This window comes from Streptopelia decaocto (assembly GCF_964273445.1).
Source record: "Streptopelia decaocto genome assembly, chromosome: 15".
Lineage (NCBI taxonomy): Eukaryota > Metazoa > Chordata > Aves > Columbiformes > Columbidae > Streptopelia > Streptopelia decaocto.
The window spans coordinates 8,540,545-8,557,855 of record NC_138670.1 but is presented as its reverse complement, the minus strand read 5'-3'; the positions used below and the strand labels follow the sequence as shown (position 1 = coordinate 8,557,855).

General features: G+C 40.4%; 1 protein-coding gene across 3 annotated transcripts in view; it reads right to left on the bottom strand.

The window, feature by feature from the left end:
* CLTCL1 (clathrin heavy chain like 1) overlaps positions 1 to 17,311 on the bottom strand; it is a 35,401-nt gene that overhangs the window by 2,106 nt on the left and 15,984 nt on the right. Inside the window, exons 10-32 of one of the 3 annotated variants that reach the window (XM_082066616.1) lie at positions 16,787 to 16,909; positions 15,903 to 16,040; positions 15,555 to 15,719; positions 14,968 to 15,148; positions 14,451 to 14,614; positions 13,799 to 13,924; positions 13,340 to 13,482; positions 12,496 to 12,730; positions 10,486 to 10,608; positions 9,938 to 10,083; positions 9,354 to 9,537; positions 8,630 to 8,822; positions 8,003 to 8,160; positions 7,743 to 7,907; positions 7,207 to 7,314; positions 6,682 to 6,849; positions 6,451 to 6,600; positions 5,485 to 5,616; positions 5,029 to 5,139; positions 4,287 to 4,457; positions 3,276 to 3,497; positions 2,553 to 2,573; positions 246 to 321 (exon numbers count right to left, since the gene is read on the bottom strand). In XM_082066616.1, the coding sequence (XP_081922742.1) occupies positions 246 to 321; positions 2,553 to 2,573; positions 3,276 to 3,497; positions 4,287 to 4,457; positions 5,029 to 5,139; positions 5,485 to 5,616; positions 6,451 to 6,600; positions 6,682 to 6,849; positions 7,207 to 7,314; positions 7,743 to 7,907; positions 8,003 to 8,160; positions 8,630 to 8,822; positions 9,354 to 9,537; positions 9,938 to 10,083; positions 10,486 to 10,608; positions 12,496 to 12,730; positions 13,340 to 13,482; positions 13,799 to 13,924; positions 14,451 to 14,614; positions 14,968 to 15,148; positions 15,555 to 15,719; positions 15,903 to 16,040; positions 16,787 to 16,909 (3,403 nt within the window). The remainder of the gene's footprint in view (positions 1 to 245; positions 322 to 2,552; positions 2,574 to 3,275; positions 3,498 to 4,286; positions 4,458 to 5,028; positions 5,140 to 5,484; positions 5,617 to 6,450; positions 6,601 to 6,681; positions 6,850 to 7,206; positions 7,315 to 7,742; positions 7,908 to 8,002; positions 8,161 to 8,629; positions 8,823 to 9,353; positions 9,538 to 9,937; positions 10,084 to 10,485; positions 10,609 to 12,495; positions 12,731 to 13,339; positions 13,483 to 13,798; positions 13,925 to 14,450; positions 14,615 to 14,967; positions 15,149 to 15,554; positions 15,720 to 15,902; positions 16,041 to 16,786; positions 16,910 to 17,311) is intronic. The other 2 variants (XM_082066618.1, XM_082066617.1) reach the window with 2 other exon arrangements.

The following is a 17,311-nucleotide window of genomic DNA, read 5'->3' as shown; positions in this document are numbered from 1 at the left end:
AAGACAATTCCTAAGCTAGAGTTCTGAGGCCATGTAAGAAGAGCAAGACTTTAGCTGAAGAGTAGAAGTACCATAAGAGTGAGATGTCACTTCAACAACTTATGTCTCTGGCAGATGAACTGCAACCATTTTACTACCTAGTTGAAACCAGCTCACTTTGACTGGAAGTAGTCATTTAAGTTACCTCCATAAAGAGAGACCAGAGTGACAACAGGTAATCAATTAAAACCAAGTCTTTCACCTACCAAATACTATTGGAGTGGGTTCAGTTACTTGTTCCTCTTCTTTTCTTAGGCTTTCAGAAGCATCAAGTTTATCCACCTACATTGAAGTGAACAGGAGATGTATGAAGGCCTTGTCTAGGAATTGCACCATCGCGTGAGGCTTTTCATGCCTGGTATCTCTGCTATCAAGTATTCCTTTTATTAGTCCAAGCTGGAGACTACAAGAGTCTGTGTGTTCCCAGCCAGCTATGTTGTAAACCTGTCCTCCTAATTGCTTTAGGTTTAATGCAATAAACAATAGCTGTCAAATAGAGCTGAGATCATTGTTACCTTCAAGTTAAGCACTTTCGGGGCCTTATTCTAGTCACTGTTAACTCTATGACCCAGAAAACAAGCCCATCAGATTGCAGTTCCAAGTATCATCTCAAAAGGGCGTAATCTACACTTATCTACTAAACCTGTAATCCCTCTCCCCTTCAATGAGAGGACCCAGATATTTGAGAATATTCCAGACCCATGAAGTTTGATCTTATTTAGGACTACAGCCTAACCTGAGCTGCAGAGTACTGGTTTAACTGTATTAGTATTCACATCGGCTTCTTTTAGAGGAAACTCTAGAACCCTTATGGAAAGTGGTCTAGTAGTATCAGCTTTATACAGATCTCAGTGTTGTGCCAAATAATGCTCTGTTCACACTAAACACATTTGTGAAAGTGCTACAATAATGCAGCAGCCCCAAACAACTTCAAATTCAGGGTGGGGGGATTAATCTGAGGAGGCAACAGTACCTTCCTTCTCTCAGGTTTAACAATTTATATCTTCCATAAAAGAACCATTGAGACTGAAGACTGTAAGGCATAAAAATCACAGCTTTCCATCCAGATATAGGCAGTACTAACATCCTGGCCAAACCTACATTTAGCCCAATGCTGTATTTCAGCTGTTCCTTGTCCTCCTTTCCTACTGCAAGAATCATATCTGGTCTGAGAAGTGCTGCAAGAGAGGCCTCTGTTATACTTTAGAGAAGTTACCCAGATGTGGTGTGTAACAGTTTGCCAGACCATTTGAAGTTTGCAGCTCAAATTAATAACTTGAGTGGCAGTAGGTCTTTAACTGGTTCATTGATAGCTGTCAGCTTAACAGCACTTCAGGATAACACTATTTATGTTACAAATGCTATCCATATTACTATGGATCAAAGCAATTGACAGCTACCGCTTTCAAACAAATTGTATTGCTCTACGATGTGGGATTCCCACTCTGTCTTCAATTAGACTTTCCTGCTTACTGCCCCAAAACAATAATGAACTTCAAACAGAAATGCAGTTACTCCCTCTATTGGGGAAACAGCAACATGTAAAGAGCAGACAGCCCAAAGAAGGGACAAGCACAGCTCTCCAGGAACGCCTTAACATCTGTCTGATTTGTTGCCTAGAAGTGAAGTTGTTCAAAAGGTTTCCAAGTGAGTGTCATCCTCCTTTGTGCGTCTGGCCCCTAGGCTGTTCTATGCTTTAACACCTTTTATGCATAAAGTTCTGGAAGACATACACACCCCACTAATAAAATAATCTTTTTTGTACTTTTGAAGTTAGTTACACAGCAATATTTTAGACATACCACATTTATAAAGCCCATTCTCTAATTCCATGGTTTGCAGTTAATTCAACAGACTAAATTAGTTCCACTGAAAACCACTTTCACCATGCAGATTTTCCTTCTGGCAAGTTATCCCGTATTTAGTACACATGATTACTTGTAAATCCAACCAGCAGTTTAAAAACTATGATCTGAGACCTAAATCTCAGATGGAAGAGTATAGGTGAAATTGTGTGGCAAATTTCTCCTCAGTGGAATATGAGGAGAAAGAAGAGTTTAAGATCTGTGCAAGTACTTTCTCCATAATAATAGGCAAGAAGTTTACAGAAACTTTATGCTACTATTCAAACCCACCATGCCTGAAAGATCACAAACTTCAGTAATTTACAGCACAACAAGCAAATCACATCCTGTTGTGTGGCAACTGCTTTTGTCTACTTAAGAACATCTTCCCTGCCACCAGATATCTATGATATAGTGAGCAGAAGCCCAAACACTCAGCTCCTGCTCAATCACTTGGATTGTATTTCCCATGAAAATGAGCAGAGTCTGGTTGGATTTTCAAGTTGCTTATGAATAGTTATCCTTTCAGCATTAGAAAGTGAACAGGAAATGAGTTAGAGCTAAATTACACTGCTCTTCTGGCAGAAGCTACAGCTAGATTCCTGTAAAAGAATCCTAGGATACTGAGGGACACAAATGAACACAAAGAGCTTGAAATCAGAGTGTCACCTTATAGAACAGCCCATCAACCTGCAAGAAAATTCAGAGGGGAACACTTAACATGACTGATTAAAGGCAACTTTTAGATTACTCATTTTAATGAAGTTCTTTACTGTGATGTCCTATGCAACCCTAGAGCATTCCAAGGAAGTATCTCAGCTTAGTATCTCAGAGCTGGTTGAGAAAATTGAGACAAGCATTTCAGGACCATACATGATCAGAATCTCTCCTCTCAGTTGAGGACTAGTTATTGGCATCAGTATTGTACAGCCAGACTATACATCTAAAGTTCTGTTTTCCATTAAAAAAAATCATCTTCAGCAGTCTACTCTTATGACTGATGTAGTAATACTATGTACTATTAGTTACTCAAAAGCTATGTTCTCTGTAACAAGAAAACAGTATTTTTATGGTTACACAAAGTAGGGTGATACATGTTGTCCTCACCAAGTCTTCAGCTTCATCAACTATAGAGCTACTCTGAAAAGCATACACAGTTGCTTATGTCCACTGTTAAAAGCAAAAGTTTAATTAGACCTCTTTCAAGTCCCAAGGCATCTATTTATAAATATCACTAGCTAATCTAAGTGATTAAAACCCACTGAACTTTCTAGAAGACTTAGTCTATGAGGAACAAAACTATTCCAAATATATGCAAAGAGGTCTGGTTTACATAATGCTAATCATCCAGGAGACTAGAAGTCTTCACTTTTTAGCCTATGCAATACTTACTTTGGTAAGGTACTCTCTCATCACTTGGATGAAATAAGGCATTGCAAAGTCCATGATGTTATGCCTCCACGCCAACTCAAGGACTACATCTGGGTGCAGCAAGTCGTAACATGTGAAAAGGCAGGCTGCAAAGCACTCCTGCTTGCCTTCTTCCAGGAACCACTGAAGCAGCTTCTCAGCTAGTTCTGCATCTTTGGACTCTGCTGCATACTGCATAGCATCCTACAGAGAACAGCAACAGTTAAACTTGACCCTTGCCTGTCAACGTCTTGCTCTACACCTTATGTGCATGTTATCACTAGCTAGATACACCAGGTATTTGGAGTACCATGAAATTAGTCTATAACAACACCAGGCATGTTCTGTAGGAGCCAACTGAGTATATGTACTGTAGCTTAAGTCCTCTTATTTTGAGGTAACCTGAATACTTGTATTAACATTATCCAACAGGCTTTCTTTAAGCACTTCAAGTGGCCTGATGAGATTTTACTGAGTTTTGTAAAAGATAAACAATCCTTGTTATCCCACCTACTTCACCACTAGATATTAAAGATTACCCAGAACAGAAGAGACTGCATCAACTGCTTGCTACACATCAAGACAGAAGACTATTTACCAGCTCTCCTAGAGAGTAATCAAAAACTGGCCCATGAGAAGTCACTGCAGGCTTTAAGACTATACCACTGTAATCATGTTTCATCTGTATTCTAACAAGGCCATAAGTCTTCAGTTCCAGGGAGGATTTCCATATAGATATAGAGAACGTACAGATGCCATTGATTGATATAGACAGATCTCCAAGTATGGAATAATACTATGAAATTAAATTTAAGATATGCATTTGAAATTGTAAACACTTCTCTAAGAGTCATTCCTCAAACTTCAAATGAAGGTCTAAGACTAATTAGAACTCCAGATTCAAAACTAACTAAACACATTCAGTATCCAGAAAATCAATGCTCTATAGCTCAGACTTCTTGGAAGTCAGGGAAAAAGACTGCATTAACTCACCTTATACAGGCGGTCTTTCTTGCATAGCTCCACACTCTGTTTCCAGCGGTTGTTACCCTTATACAAATATGCTGCAATACGCCTAAATTCAATTAGTTCGTGCTTTTCTAGACGCTGAGCCAACGTTATGTTATCAAAGTTGTCATAGGCATCAATGGAAGCTCTCAAACCCTGTTTGAGAGAAAATTGTTACATGTGCTTCCAGATGGTACCAGGCAAGAACTGCAGTAGAGAGGCATCTAAGCACAGTGCACAAGTGTTTAGGTTCTGCCAGTTGGCTGGTAATTCTATGGGTACAGCTTGTTTACCCTGTGTATTTCATGCATCTCTCCAAAAGATGATTTTTAACAAAGACACTAACTTGGTCATACTGACTTCACTTGACAGAAAAGCTATTTACCTTTAAAAGAAAGTGTGTCTTCCAAAAAGCAGCTAATGGGGCCAAAAAAATACATTTACAGAAGTTTAGCCCAGTAGAGTACATACCTAATATAGAGCTTTATGAAGGCTGATGTTCTGAGAAATAACTGTGATATCTGCTTTGTTTGCAAATCCTCACAGTGTCTCAAGACTTCTGCCCACAAAGGGTCTGATTCCACCCCCACTACCACTGCATTGTGGAACTTGTCTTCTACACAGGGAATTACTCTCTGTCAGATGGGGAACAACCAAACTATGGCCTCTTTCTGTTGTAGAAAGAGAAGCATCCCTCAGGCCTATCAATGAAATTTGTGGGGCTCACCTGGTAGTCTTCTTCCTCTGTTAAAAGGTTGTTCAGAGCTTCATTCACTCCTTTGTTGTTGTGGTTCTGGACTGAACGCAGATAAGGCTTTACTAGAAGTAGCTGATTAACCTACAATTAAGATGATTCCAATACAAGATAAAGTGAACATAAGTATACCAGGTCTGATGCTTAATATTTCTGCAACAGTTCCCGCTTGTTATTACAAGAGTTTGTGCTTATTGTCAGGACCCTTCAGAGAAAGCATCTTGTATTGCCAGCAGTAAAATAAAACAGCCTCCTAGGCCAGTTGTGCTAACTCTTCCAGTGTCTTCTGTATCCAGCTGAGATTGGGCTGTTTCTCAGTCCTTTATACTGGAGCAAAGCCACCTGACAGGTGTCAACCCTTTTTGCCAACCAGAGACTGGAATCTCTTAACTTGAACAAGAGGATTTCTTATTCATCTACCAAACTCACCTTTGAGAAAAAATTGACTGTCCTGGTGTGATCCAGTCGTGGAGATAACACAAGCAGGAGATCATTGATCAGCAGAGGTTTGTAGTCTAAGTAGAACTGCAAGGCTTTGTAGTACAGCTCCACATTGGCCACCTGCATGGTTAGACACTAGTTAATACTTCAAACACAACTATGCCTAAGGTGCTTCGCTTGGATCACTTAGTACAAGGTTTAACTGACTCTTAAATATAAGCTTAAGTTTCCTTCTAGAGATCAGAAGTGTTACACTTACATGCAGAATTCTTGTTCAATCTTATAACTACTTCTTGTGCCATCTGCTTCCAGATAGTGAAGTCACAAGCTACCTGGGGTGGTACAAATCAGTTCTAAGCCAGCCACAGTTAAAATATCCTGGCACAAGAAGCCCACTGGAGTTGATGTGACCATTCGTTGAACTCCTAAAGTCAGTAAAGGCTGTAGTCTTAACCAGTCTTTAACTTGTCCTGAAACCCAGAAGACCACTAGGAATGCCTTCAGTCTTAGATTTTGTCTAAACTATTAATCAATTCACTATTATCTGCGGCATTCATGGGACTGGCCAGTGCAATTCTCTCACTCAAACAGCTGGGAACATTTGCAGAGATCTTTCAGGAACAGTCACAGCCTCAGACTTAAGCTGAGTGCTGTCTCAAGGTATTAAGGAGTTTACACCTCTTGCTTGTGACCTATGCTCCTGAGCAGCCTCTGCAAACACCCTGTGCTAGTTGCTGCCACTCAATAGAATGTGCTGCACGTCACAAAACAAAGCGTATAAGATTAGATTAATTCATGTGCTAAACTGAAACTGATTGGAAATTTTTTTTAAATACAGTAGGAAAATTGAGTAGTAGCTTAAGCAAGCTAATTTTCTAAATGATGATTCTGTCGTGCATTTTTGCCTCTGTTCTGAAAATTTCAGCACTTTGATTCAGTTAACTAGTTACTTACCTTGGCAATTATATCTTTAAACTGCCCTTCTTTCCAAGCATCAGTGGGATGATTCATCATAGTAATTATTGCATTGTCATACTCCTCGTACTTGTCATAGAGGAATACAAGTTCTGCCCAGAGATGAGCCTGTTCTGCAGCTCTGAGCACCTGATAAAACAAGAAATCACCCAGTTTGATTCATTGACAGCTTCCCAGCTCCACTTGCAGTGTAGCTACCTTACTGCATACCTTTGGAATATTAACTCTAGACCAGAAGAGCTCCAGATGTTCTCTCATTTTCTGAGGCTTGAATTTGGAGTATAAGATGGCCAGTTCAGTAAACATTCCCATGTGAGCACGCTCTAAGCCCAAAGCAGCTTCCAAAAGGGCAATCAGTTCTTCAAAGTAGCCACGATCCTGGATGTTAGGAAAAAAAGGGTTAATTGCAAATTCATGACCATCTGGCACTTAAAGCTTGCTAAAATGCATATTTACTTAAATTCAACATGCTTTGCTTTTCTATCCAAATGACAGTGCTTAGACTTGAAAGATATCATTACAGTGAGGTAACAGAATTGTAAAAGAAAGACAGTGAAAATGATCATCCTTCCCTCTACTACATAAAAAAAGTATGCATGCAGGTATTAGGAAATGGAGATGAAGAATGAATCTAAAGATCAGCCCCACAGGATGCTGAGTTTTATCTGTGACCACTTTACTAGCAGATACAAATATGCTGTCTAAAGTCTTCTAGGATATTAACAGTGATCTAACCTGATAGTAACTGATCAGCTCTTCAAGCTCATCAGCATGGATGACTATGTGTAGGCCACAGATCTGTGCCAAGCGGAATTCTTTCCCATCCACACAGGCAAAGCATACCTACAATGAGAGTTAGCAATCAATCAACCAAAAGCAGAACACTACAATACTTACTTAATCTCTGTATATTACAGGACAAATTAATTAGCAAAGCTTCACCAAATTTGAAGCTTACATTCAGTTCCAAATAATTATTTCCATAATGCTTGTTCCAGAACTAAAAACTCTGCCATTCATGTTACACTGCTTTCATATTAAGCTTTGTCTTGGACAAGAGGACAGCTTATAAAGCTACAGACATACCCTGTAGCCAGAAACAGTTAACAAACTACTATCAGAGCTAGTTGTACATAGTTATGAATTAACTCCTCTTTAATTTCCACATTACTGACAGAGCAAAGGAGCCCAATTTTGCTCTAGAGCAACATGCTCAGACACAACAGTAGTTCACATTCTGAAGACTATTAAAACCCACAAGTTTAAGTTACCTCCTTCCAAGTCCTTGTGCTGTTGGCTTTGCGGCCACTGTCTACTGCCGCCTGATACTCTCCAAGGTGCACCAAGGTAGATGCCAGGCGAGCAAAGTTAGATACATTGTTATAGAGTAGTTTTGCTGCTTCATACATCCCCTCTTCATAACAGCGATCGCCAACCTGCATTAGGAGCCCAAGGCAAACAAAGGTAACAGCAAAAATCAGGGGTCAGCCAAGCAGCAAGTCATACATAAGAACTGTAGATCGAGACATACCTGCTGTATATGTGCATTATTAGGGCCACTAATGAACTCTTCCAGTTCTGACAGGCGATTAGTTTTTGCCAAAGCAAAAATAAGTTCTGTCTCTACATAAGACTCTCTAGCCTTCTTCCTGGCCATCTGTAAGAACTTGACAAGGTCCTCCCAGTTATCTTGAAGAGAGAAGAGATAGGTAAGATTTTCTGTTCAGTCATCCTGTATTGCTCACCTTGACCAGCTTAGGAATGCTTTTCACTAGTAACCTCAAAGATCTCCTCCACCATGGTAGTACGCAATTTGCATTTTAGTTAAGGAATTCCCTGCTAAACACCAAGTCACCCTCACATGAGGCTGAACTTCTTGACAACTATTCTACAATCCATCTGGCATGCAGTTCTGCCACACAGACCTAAATAAATACATTATACTTGGCTACTTTTTACTCCATCTTTAGTGTAGCAACACAGACAAGCTTGTTGACAGGAATCTCACTGAACACTGACTCATCCATTCCATGTACTGGCTGCTCCCATGTCCTCTGAAACAGAATTTCCAAATCTCCAGAATCTCTACCGCTCAACGTAGATGTGATAGCCTAGCTCGTATCCAAACAATTTTAAGTTTGAGGATGCTTTGCCTTACCATTTCTATTAGCTGCTTGAACAACTTCCATATAAGCAGATGGATCATCTGCTTTTATATAGGAGTCAATGGCTTCTTTCACCAAGTCCTTCTGGAGCTGTGCTCTAGCTAGCTGGCTCCATACTGCTGGCTCATTACACCTCTCTGCAAATTCATAAGCACGGTCTAAGTTGCCAATGTGCTCAATCAGCACCTGTAAGAAATTGAAGTAGCAGGTTAATAATCAGAGGTTTATAACACTGTCCTTTCTAAGAGAACTCTTCAAGTGCATATGCTGTTTTGTGTAAGCAAAATGATGCTGACTGCTTTTAGAACAGCCACTTCTGCCCAGTGAAGTAGAGGCAGGGAGAATAAGACTTTCATTGCTACTGTTTCTGCTCTGCCTTACAGAAGTCAGTAATGCTGGTCTAAAGACAAATGCTTAGTAGCATTTGCTTCTCTTGCATCTTTCAAGTACACGTCTCCAAGGCAGACAATCAAATGAGGTGCAACACCCCAGCATTTTGATTATTTTGACCAGATCAGCCTCTTAAATCAGTATTTTGACTTTGTTTTGCTATTCTTTGTGCATAATCTCACTTCTCCCTGCAATTCAATATCATACAGGAACTGTACTCTTAAGTCTCAATGATTTAAGTGACAATCACTCCTTGAAAATTAATAACAGTACATTTCCCATTCTCTTCCTAGCGTTCTATATTGTCATGCAGGAACCAGGCCTCACCTGAATTGCTGAAGTATTAACATCAAATTTTCTGAATATAGCAAAAGCTTCTTCATATAGCTCATTACTGATGGCAATGTTTGCAATATCTGGGGCATCATAGTTATCCAGCCGATTGATGTACTCCATCACACGAGTGCGGTCGGCCTTAATGGCAGTCAGGATCAGCAGATTCTGGAGATTCCTTTGGTTAACAGAAGGGAGAGGCTATAAGCAGTGCTATAAGAGGCTATAACACCTGCTTAAGCGACATGTATTGTACTTCCAAAAAAAAAAATACACCCGTTTGCTGTCACTAGCAATGATTTTTCATCCCCAGACTGAGAAGCACAGATATTTGCCTTCAAAAAGAAATTGCTTACCAATATTAGTGTTCTTTTCTCTAAACACACCCCTGCAAACTGCATAGTGTGAACTAGCTCTGTTCTTAATGCACAGAGCACTTTGAGTGTTGCTTTTTCACCTCACTAGACACACTTAAGAGTGCTTAGGTCCTGCAACCAAGAGACCCACAAATAACTCAGGTCACTTCACAACCTAAACAAAGGCACTGAAGGGGCTGAACTTGTAGACAAAACTCTTACCTGTGCTCACTGAATACAGAATTATCCAAGACAATTTTTTCCAATAACTCAATCAATTCATTAGGCAGGTCAGCAGTCATGAAAGCTTTCACAGTTACAGAAACCTCCTCTGGATCTTGTGTCTCTGATAAAGCTGTTTGGACAACCTGGATGTGAAAGCAAGAAAGCATTAAGTCTTTGCCCTAAATGAGATATTTGCCAACCTATTCCATTGAACTACAATTTCAGGCTTCAGAACTTTGAGCTTTGACTATTTTGTCATAGACAGCAAGAAAGAGTTCCTTCGATACTGGATATAGCTATGAAAGTCACATCTTAGATCTGTATAGCAAGCAAATTCACTGTCACTCTATAGGACAGAAATATTCTCTTGCTGGTAGCTAAGTTTTCTGACCATGAAGGTCAGAGTTAATACCTGCCACTCAAACTCTCACACATTTTCATATGGTTGCAATGAGGCCTCAAGGGACCTTGTGGGGAAGGACAGCTACTGTTCCTGAGACATCCTGAGGTCTCCTCATAATGAAAGTTCAGCTTTTGTGCTGTACCTGGTCAATAAGCTGCCGCCTGAATGGGTTGTTTTCTTCCAGAACATTTGCCCAGAGCTCAGGGTCCTTCCTACGCACCAGATAGCGAGCCTCACTCTTAAACAGTGAGTTCTCATTGCAGACCTGAAGGAGAAGTTACAAATATTGGTGTTAATGTGAAGGGTTAGTACCACAGAACAGGTTTAGCTAGCTATGAATCAGACAGTCTAGAAGACTGACTAGAACTAATTGCTGACCAATGCTAAATGCCACAGACAAGTTCTTACCCAACCTCTGATCTGGAAGGCTCATGGAGGAGGTCTCCAGCAGAATTTCTATAGCTTCTCTTGGTTTTGCCCGACACAAATACTGTGACAGTGGCTTCACAGTAACTATTTGCTTCTGTTTGAAGTGAAGACCTGCAGAAGCCTGAAGAACTTAAGTTTTAAATCTAGAAATGGAGCCACTTGCCTGGGCAGTGTTAAGTAGTGAACTGAGAAATGGTATTGGTGCTTAAAGCTAGAAATAGGTTATGTATTTGGTGTCATTAGATTTACACTAGAAGTGTTCAGAGTAGCAAGTAGCCTGGATTTCCTTGTTACAGTGTTAAGGGTACAGAATAAATGTGAAATCTCCTATAGAAGTACAGCAAGGAAGAGTTACGAGTTATAATCCTATTTGTGCCACTAGCCTCAATTTCCAACTAGAAGGGTAAAAACCTGAAAACCTATTCCATCTTCTACCAACAGGTCGTGTTTTTGTTAGTATCTGAATTAGCTTTTGGAATCCCACGTACCTTGCTGCAAGCAAATTAGCAGTAGCACAATTTTGGTTTACATTCTACATCAATTAGTTGCAGGAGTTGAGCACTCTTCTAGGAGGCAACATCTCAAGAATCATTCTTACAGGAGGAAGATCTTTTCTCCATAACCAGAAACACCTGCTCAGCATACTAGCTCAAAGAAGAAACTGGTACTGACAGGCTTTTGTGGTTAACCAGAACGTTAAAGCTTATCCTAGCAAAAGGACAACTCAGAGCCACCTTCCTACCCTGAAATAAAAAAGCCAAATACAACAAGCTGTTTGTTTGTTTGTTTTGTTTTTTTTTACAGCTACAGCTGCTTCAAGCTGGAAAGTCATTCACTTCAAGCAGCAATCCTAGATTATACCACCATTCTAACACAGGGTAGGGCCTTGCTGGGGAACACCATGTCCTTCATTTTAAACAGGCGAAACAAGCTAGTCCTTACCCCTACACAGCTGACATTCTTTGCATACACTAGTGCAAAGTGCAGGTAGGAGGAGGATGTTTTCTTTCCCAGCAGCCACAAGCATTGCAATCTGGCGTTAAGGTCTAGTATTCAGTCTGATACTAGGGATGTGTTTGGAGAACCCTGGGAATTTCACTTGCCCTTGAAATTCTGAGAGAGGTTCTAGGAATCAAGAAGCTTAAGATAGGAGAGGAACGCTATCTGAATAAGTCCTTGCAGTTTGAATGTCAACATTTATTTTCCTCATTTCTATTTAAGTATTGGAGCAACACTAAGGATCAGCCACAATACAGGAAAATTACAAGCCCTGTTCTAATTTCAGGGAAGCTTTTCCTCCTACTGCAGAGCCAGGCTAGATGCCAGCCTGTATCTTCTGCTGATCAAGTGCTCAAGGCTCCAAAAAAAAAAAAACCAAAAAACAAATAACCCAAAAATCAAATTAACAAAGGTTTAACAGTAGACGGATTCATTAGCTGGTCCCCATAAACAGTTTGGTTTTGAGCAAATCAGTGAATGAAAGACATGAATTGTACCTTAAAGCTGCAGAGTTATAAAATTTTAGTTTTGACATATAGCATAAAGATTTCTTTTCACCAGCATAAAAATTACTATCTCCATATGGAAGAATCCTGCCTACCTCAACTCCTGAGTGAAACTGCAAGACAGGATTCTGCAAGTGTTAGACAAACAACCAGCGAGGCTTCCACTTCAGGCAGCAAGCAGGTTTTTTTAACATGTTTATAAATGCAGTATTGCTAACCTTTATGAGCTCCAGATCACATTGCCCCCTCTCATAAGCAACGCAGGCCAGATGAGGGTCCCTCTTTTCACAATATTTGCCAACTACACGGCTGTCATAGTAAGGATTCTCACGAAGGAACCGCTCTGGATTATTATTACTGTCAATGTAGATTTTGGCCAAGGCATTATGAGTCGCAGGTTCTTCACAGCCTTCATGAATCCTTGATTCAAGCCATGGCAACAGCAACTTAAGCCTTTGAAGAAGCAAACATTTCAGGTTTATAAGTCAGACTGCAGCATGCTTTACAGCTTCCCATTAATACCTGGCCTTCCCTTCAAGCAAGTCTGCTGGTCAGACCTCAAAGCAGATGGAGACCAGCCAGTTATTTTTAATGAGTCTCAACTGAGTGGAGGCCAGATCTGTGAGTTTAACATCACAGAGGGCCTGCAGATGCCACTAATGTTGCAATCTTTCCTTTCAACTTCTGTTCTATTAGTGGGCTCTTCACACTTAAAGCCATTTGTTCATTTCACAGAACTAAAAACTAATTACACAAGCTGCTGTGTGCCTACAACAAGACTGTCAAGAGGGTTTTATCCAGATTTACTCCAAATGCACATCCCATGGTTGGCTGTATAGGAAGTGTTCAAAAGCCATGTTATTCATCACGCAGTGCTGTCAGGCATTCCAGTAGGGCCCAGATACTCAAGAGACTGACTAGCAAATCTAAGCTGCTTTTTGGTAAAGAAACAAAATATTATTAATATCGCATTATTCAAAAAAACTGCATCCAATTCAATTTCGGTGTACAGCAGGGTCAGGAAAGCCCAACCCTGGTATCTACAGATGCATTTTTCTTTACCGATTTCTTTTTTCCACTTCAGCCACCAGCTCATCTGTTGAGAATTGGCCTCTAACCACCATGATCAGGTTCTTAATGACATCTTCAGAACAATCCACATCAAGAAGGCCTCCGACCACTGCTGGTATACGGCTAGGATTCACCTGGAATAAGCCACCATCATTAGAATTAGTTATAAGCATTACTAATAATCCACCCCCAGTCTTCCATGCGGCGAACTTCTAGTTAACAATTTAAATATGCTTTAGAGCAGCGAATTTTAAGTTACTAACACATTTGTATATACATTCCAGGAAAAACTACACTAACAGGTTTGTAACAGACAAAAGGCTTATTGAAGAGCCTCTGCACTAGAAGTGTGAGCATAAAAGACATAGCAGATTCTGCTTTACTTTACTGAAAGGTTAAGTCCCTTCTAAGGAAGGAAAGAGCAAGAGCTTAAAACTGGATTTTCCTTACCTTCTGTACATAGATCTCTATATATTTCTGCAGGTTATTGCGATATAAGTAGAGCACCAGGTCATGAACAAAGTCAAATCGATCACAGACTATGATTAGAGGAAGCTGGTCTGTGAGCTTTGCCTCCTGTATTTTGTGGGGAAAAAAAAAAAAGCAACCACCATTTGTTGAAGTGTTTTCAAAGCAGGAAAGTCTGACAACAGAAGTCACAATATGTTTAAATTTTAGACTGCCAAGCAGATGTAGTGGCATTAAAATCCCATTTTACCAGTCACAAAGCACACAAAGTGTTGCAGTACAGGTTCACTCCAGTTTTAATAAGCTTTGTCTAGCCAATATCCTTAAAGCTTCTGCTGAATATTTTACCATAGTCTTTCCTTCTGCCCACCTGGATTCACCTCTTCTTAGGTGACAACATATTCATGAAGTTGGTAAAAGTCATATACAGGCCAGTTTTAAAGGAATGGTGAATTTGGGCTTGCTTTCCCAGAGATAGCCTAGAAGAACCTATTATACATCTGGAATATGATCAGACTCCTATTCCAGCTACACAGCAGACTACTCTCAGCCATGGCAGCTAAACCCTGAGTGGTACTCCGCTCCATTAGAAGGCTGTAGTTCTGCTGCTAAGCAAAATATACAGAATATTTACCTTCAGAAAGTTCTTCACCCGTTCCGGGTTATAGCAGTTACTTTCACGGCAGATTCTTTCCACTTCCTTTATCTGACCAGTCTTGCAAGCTGCCTGGATGTACTTGAAGTGAACATCTGGATCCTGGCTGAAGTTTACAATGGAACCCAAGAAATAAAAGAGTCCTAGAAAGAGTCACATAGTTAGAAGGGTAAGCAAAGGAATTGCAGACTCCTATGGGCTTTAGCTTGTTACTTAGTTCATCCCTGCTGAGGGAGCGGCTTTCATTCAACTGCAGGAACACTCATCTTTTTCTTTCCCCTCTTTCAGGTTTCATCTTGCTTTCTGATCCTTACTCAAGAGGGTAAGAAACTACCTAGAACAAAGTTATCCCTAGAACTCACACTGATGAGCTCTGACAAATGCATCCTAAGGTCCTGCCATGTGACAAGTACCTCTCCCATAAAAGCTACAAACCTTACTATTAACCTCAATCAAATAGTGCTTCCAAGTAAGCTGCTTCCCTCTAATACTGTACCTTCATAGCTTTTGAAAGATTCAAAAAGCTCCACAAGAGACTGGGTACCAAGCTGCTCATGGTATTTAGAAGCAACTTGCACACATAGCTGCAGGTTTTGCCTAATGTTGGCTGACAGCATGGCACGTAAACACTCCACAGAGTCTTCAACTGAGAGAGAGCCAAAGAAATTCACAAGCCACTGCAAAGAGAAAGAAATTTTACTAACTTACACAGGATTTGACTGACTTCTAAAAATGTGGCAACTAGGCAGAGTTTCTACCCCAGCTACTAGAGAGAAGTCTTCCATGCATTAAGACCAAGGACTTAAAAAGAAACACACTTGCCATCTTTACAACTACAAAAAAATGCAGTTCGGAAGAAAGATTTGAATGCCCACCTGAGAAACTGAGGTCAGATTTAAGCCATAAGAACTACAGATTAAAGTTTAATCATTAACTGGACAAGTGTTCTTGAATCACAGCTGTGTGTGGTACTTCAGGACCTACAACCCATCTTCTAGTGGCTGCAGAGATTTTAGCAGCTACAGAAGTACTAAAGAGTGTTCACTTAAGCTTCCACTTTCTTACTCTGTGCAACAGACTTACCTCAGGATTCAAGAGGTGAGTATGAACAACAGCACGTTTAATATCATAGAGATCCGTGTAGTGTTCCAAAGCTCGCTGGAGCAAGCCTGCCTTTTCACACAGCTGGGCAATATGAGCACGATCGTAGTGTGTAAACATTTGGTTTCCAAGAATGGCATCTGCAACCTAGGAGGTTACATTTCATATTCAGACTGCTGGTGAATCATAGCAGCCCATCTTAAAAGTTGTTGAAAAGCCACAGCAATGACTAAACTACTTATAGATACCAGTATCAGACATCATATTATTGTGCAAGCCTACTACTGTCTCTTCTTCAGTTTCTGAAGGTACTAGGTTAAGAGGTCTCACCTGCGGGGCATGAATCAAATTCATTTCCAGAAGGCGAGTCTGAAGGTGGCCTTCTGCAGGGCGGTTATTTTTCAGGGCATCCAACAGGAAGGACGTGCACTGCTGAATAAGACTGTTCTCCATGAACACATCCACAATCTGTTGAGATTGGTCAAGTTAGAGAAGGGGTTTATTTACACATGCACATTTATCTGTGTACACTCATGGCCTGGCTAGAACACTAGAAAGGCAGCTCATCACAGCACCCAGCACACTACCTTCCCTTTATTTTAATAAGATTACTACTAGTAATAGTGAGACAAGTTTCACACTTTCTTCTTTTTCTCTAGAACGTAAGCAGCACACTATTTTGAGCTATTATGCCAGATTTTGCCACCCACTCCAGTTTTAATGCAGCTTACAAACCCCATCCCTTCTCTCTTGTTGGGATAGTTGCTACAAGAAAAGCTAAGACTTTTTCTACATAGCTTCAATTACTTAATAAATGCAAAGTGTTGCCTTATTTCTCTCTCTTTAACCAGAAGTGGCCACTGGCACCCAGCACTCAACTTACATTTATTTGTTCATCTTCCTGTAAATTCTCTGCATGGGAAGAGTTAATGTATGCTCCATAAAAACCAACAGTAGGACAGTAACACTATTGCCTAGACTGCGACTGTGGCAGATTCATTATCAATATTACAGTAATAAACCAGAAAGCCTCCAAAAGAACTGCAGAGCACACCTGCCTCTAAAGACTTAAACAGTAACCAAACTTGGCTAGAAAAGTCCCTTCTCTAACCAAGCCAACTAGAGACTTGAACTGGCCTTACCAGTCCCCCCAATAGGTACTATGCTATCACCTCTGTCTAGAAAGAGACCAGAACTCTTGCTGTAGGCATCACCTGGTTAATGTTAGCCAGCGGCTCCTCATCTTGTACCAGCATCTGAGAGAACTGCAGGCCTTGCTCTGGACTGACTCTCATGACACTTCGCAGTAAGAAGATCCAGTCTGGGGTATAGCCAACCTAGAGATTTCAGAAACAGTCGTGCATGGCTGGGAAGCTTTACACATCACTTAAGCCTTCAGATTCTTTATCACAGGCACTATGAACTGCTGTGAGGTTGCTATGCTCATTCCCCATCTTCCAGGAATTCTCAGACAAAAGCACCGCCTGTCTGTCTGTTGACACAGAAGTTCAGCATTCATCTACTTAGTAACTGAACTTGCGCCAGGGAATTTCTCTTACTAGGTAAGAAAACTGCTGTGAACAAGTCTTTAAACAGTCTTAAGACACTATCTATCAAGTAAGGTCCTAAACTTTAAATGGGACATCAGGCCACTCTTTTTTTTTCCTGGATGAATTACAGAACAAGTGTCTTATGAATTTAAGAAGAATCTTATCTTTATTGTCCAGAATAAGCTTGAG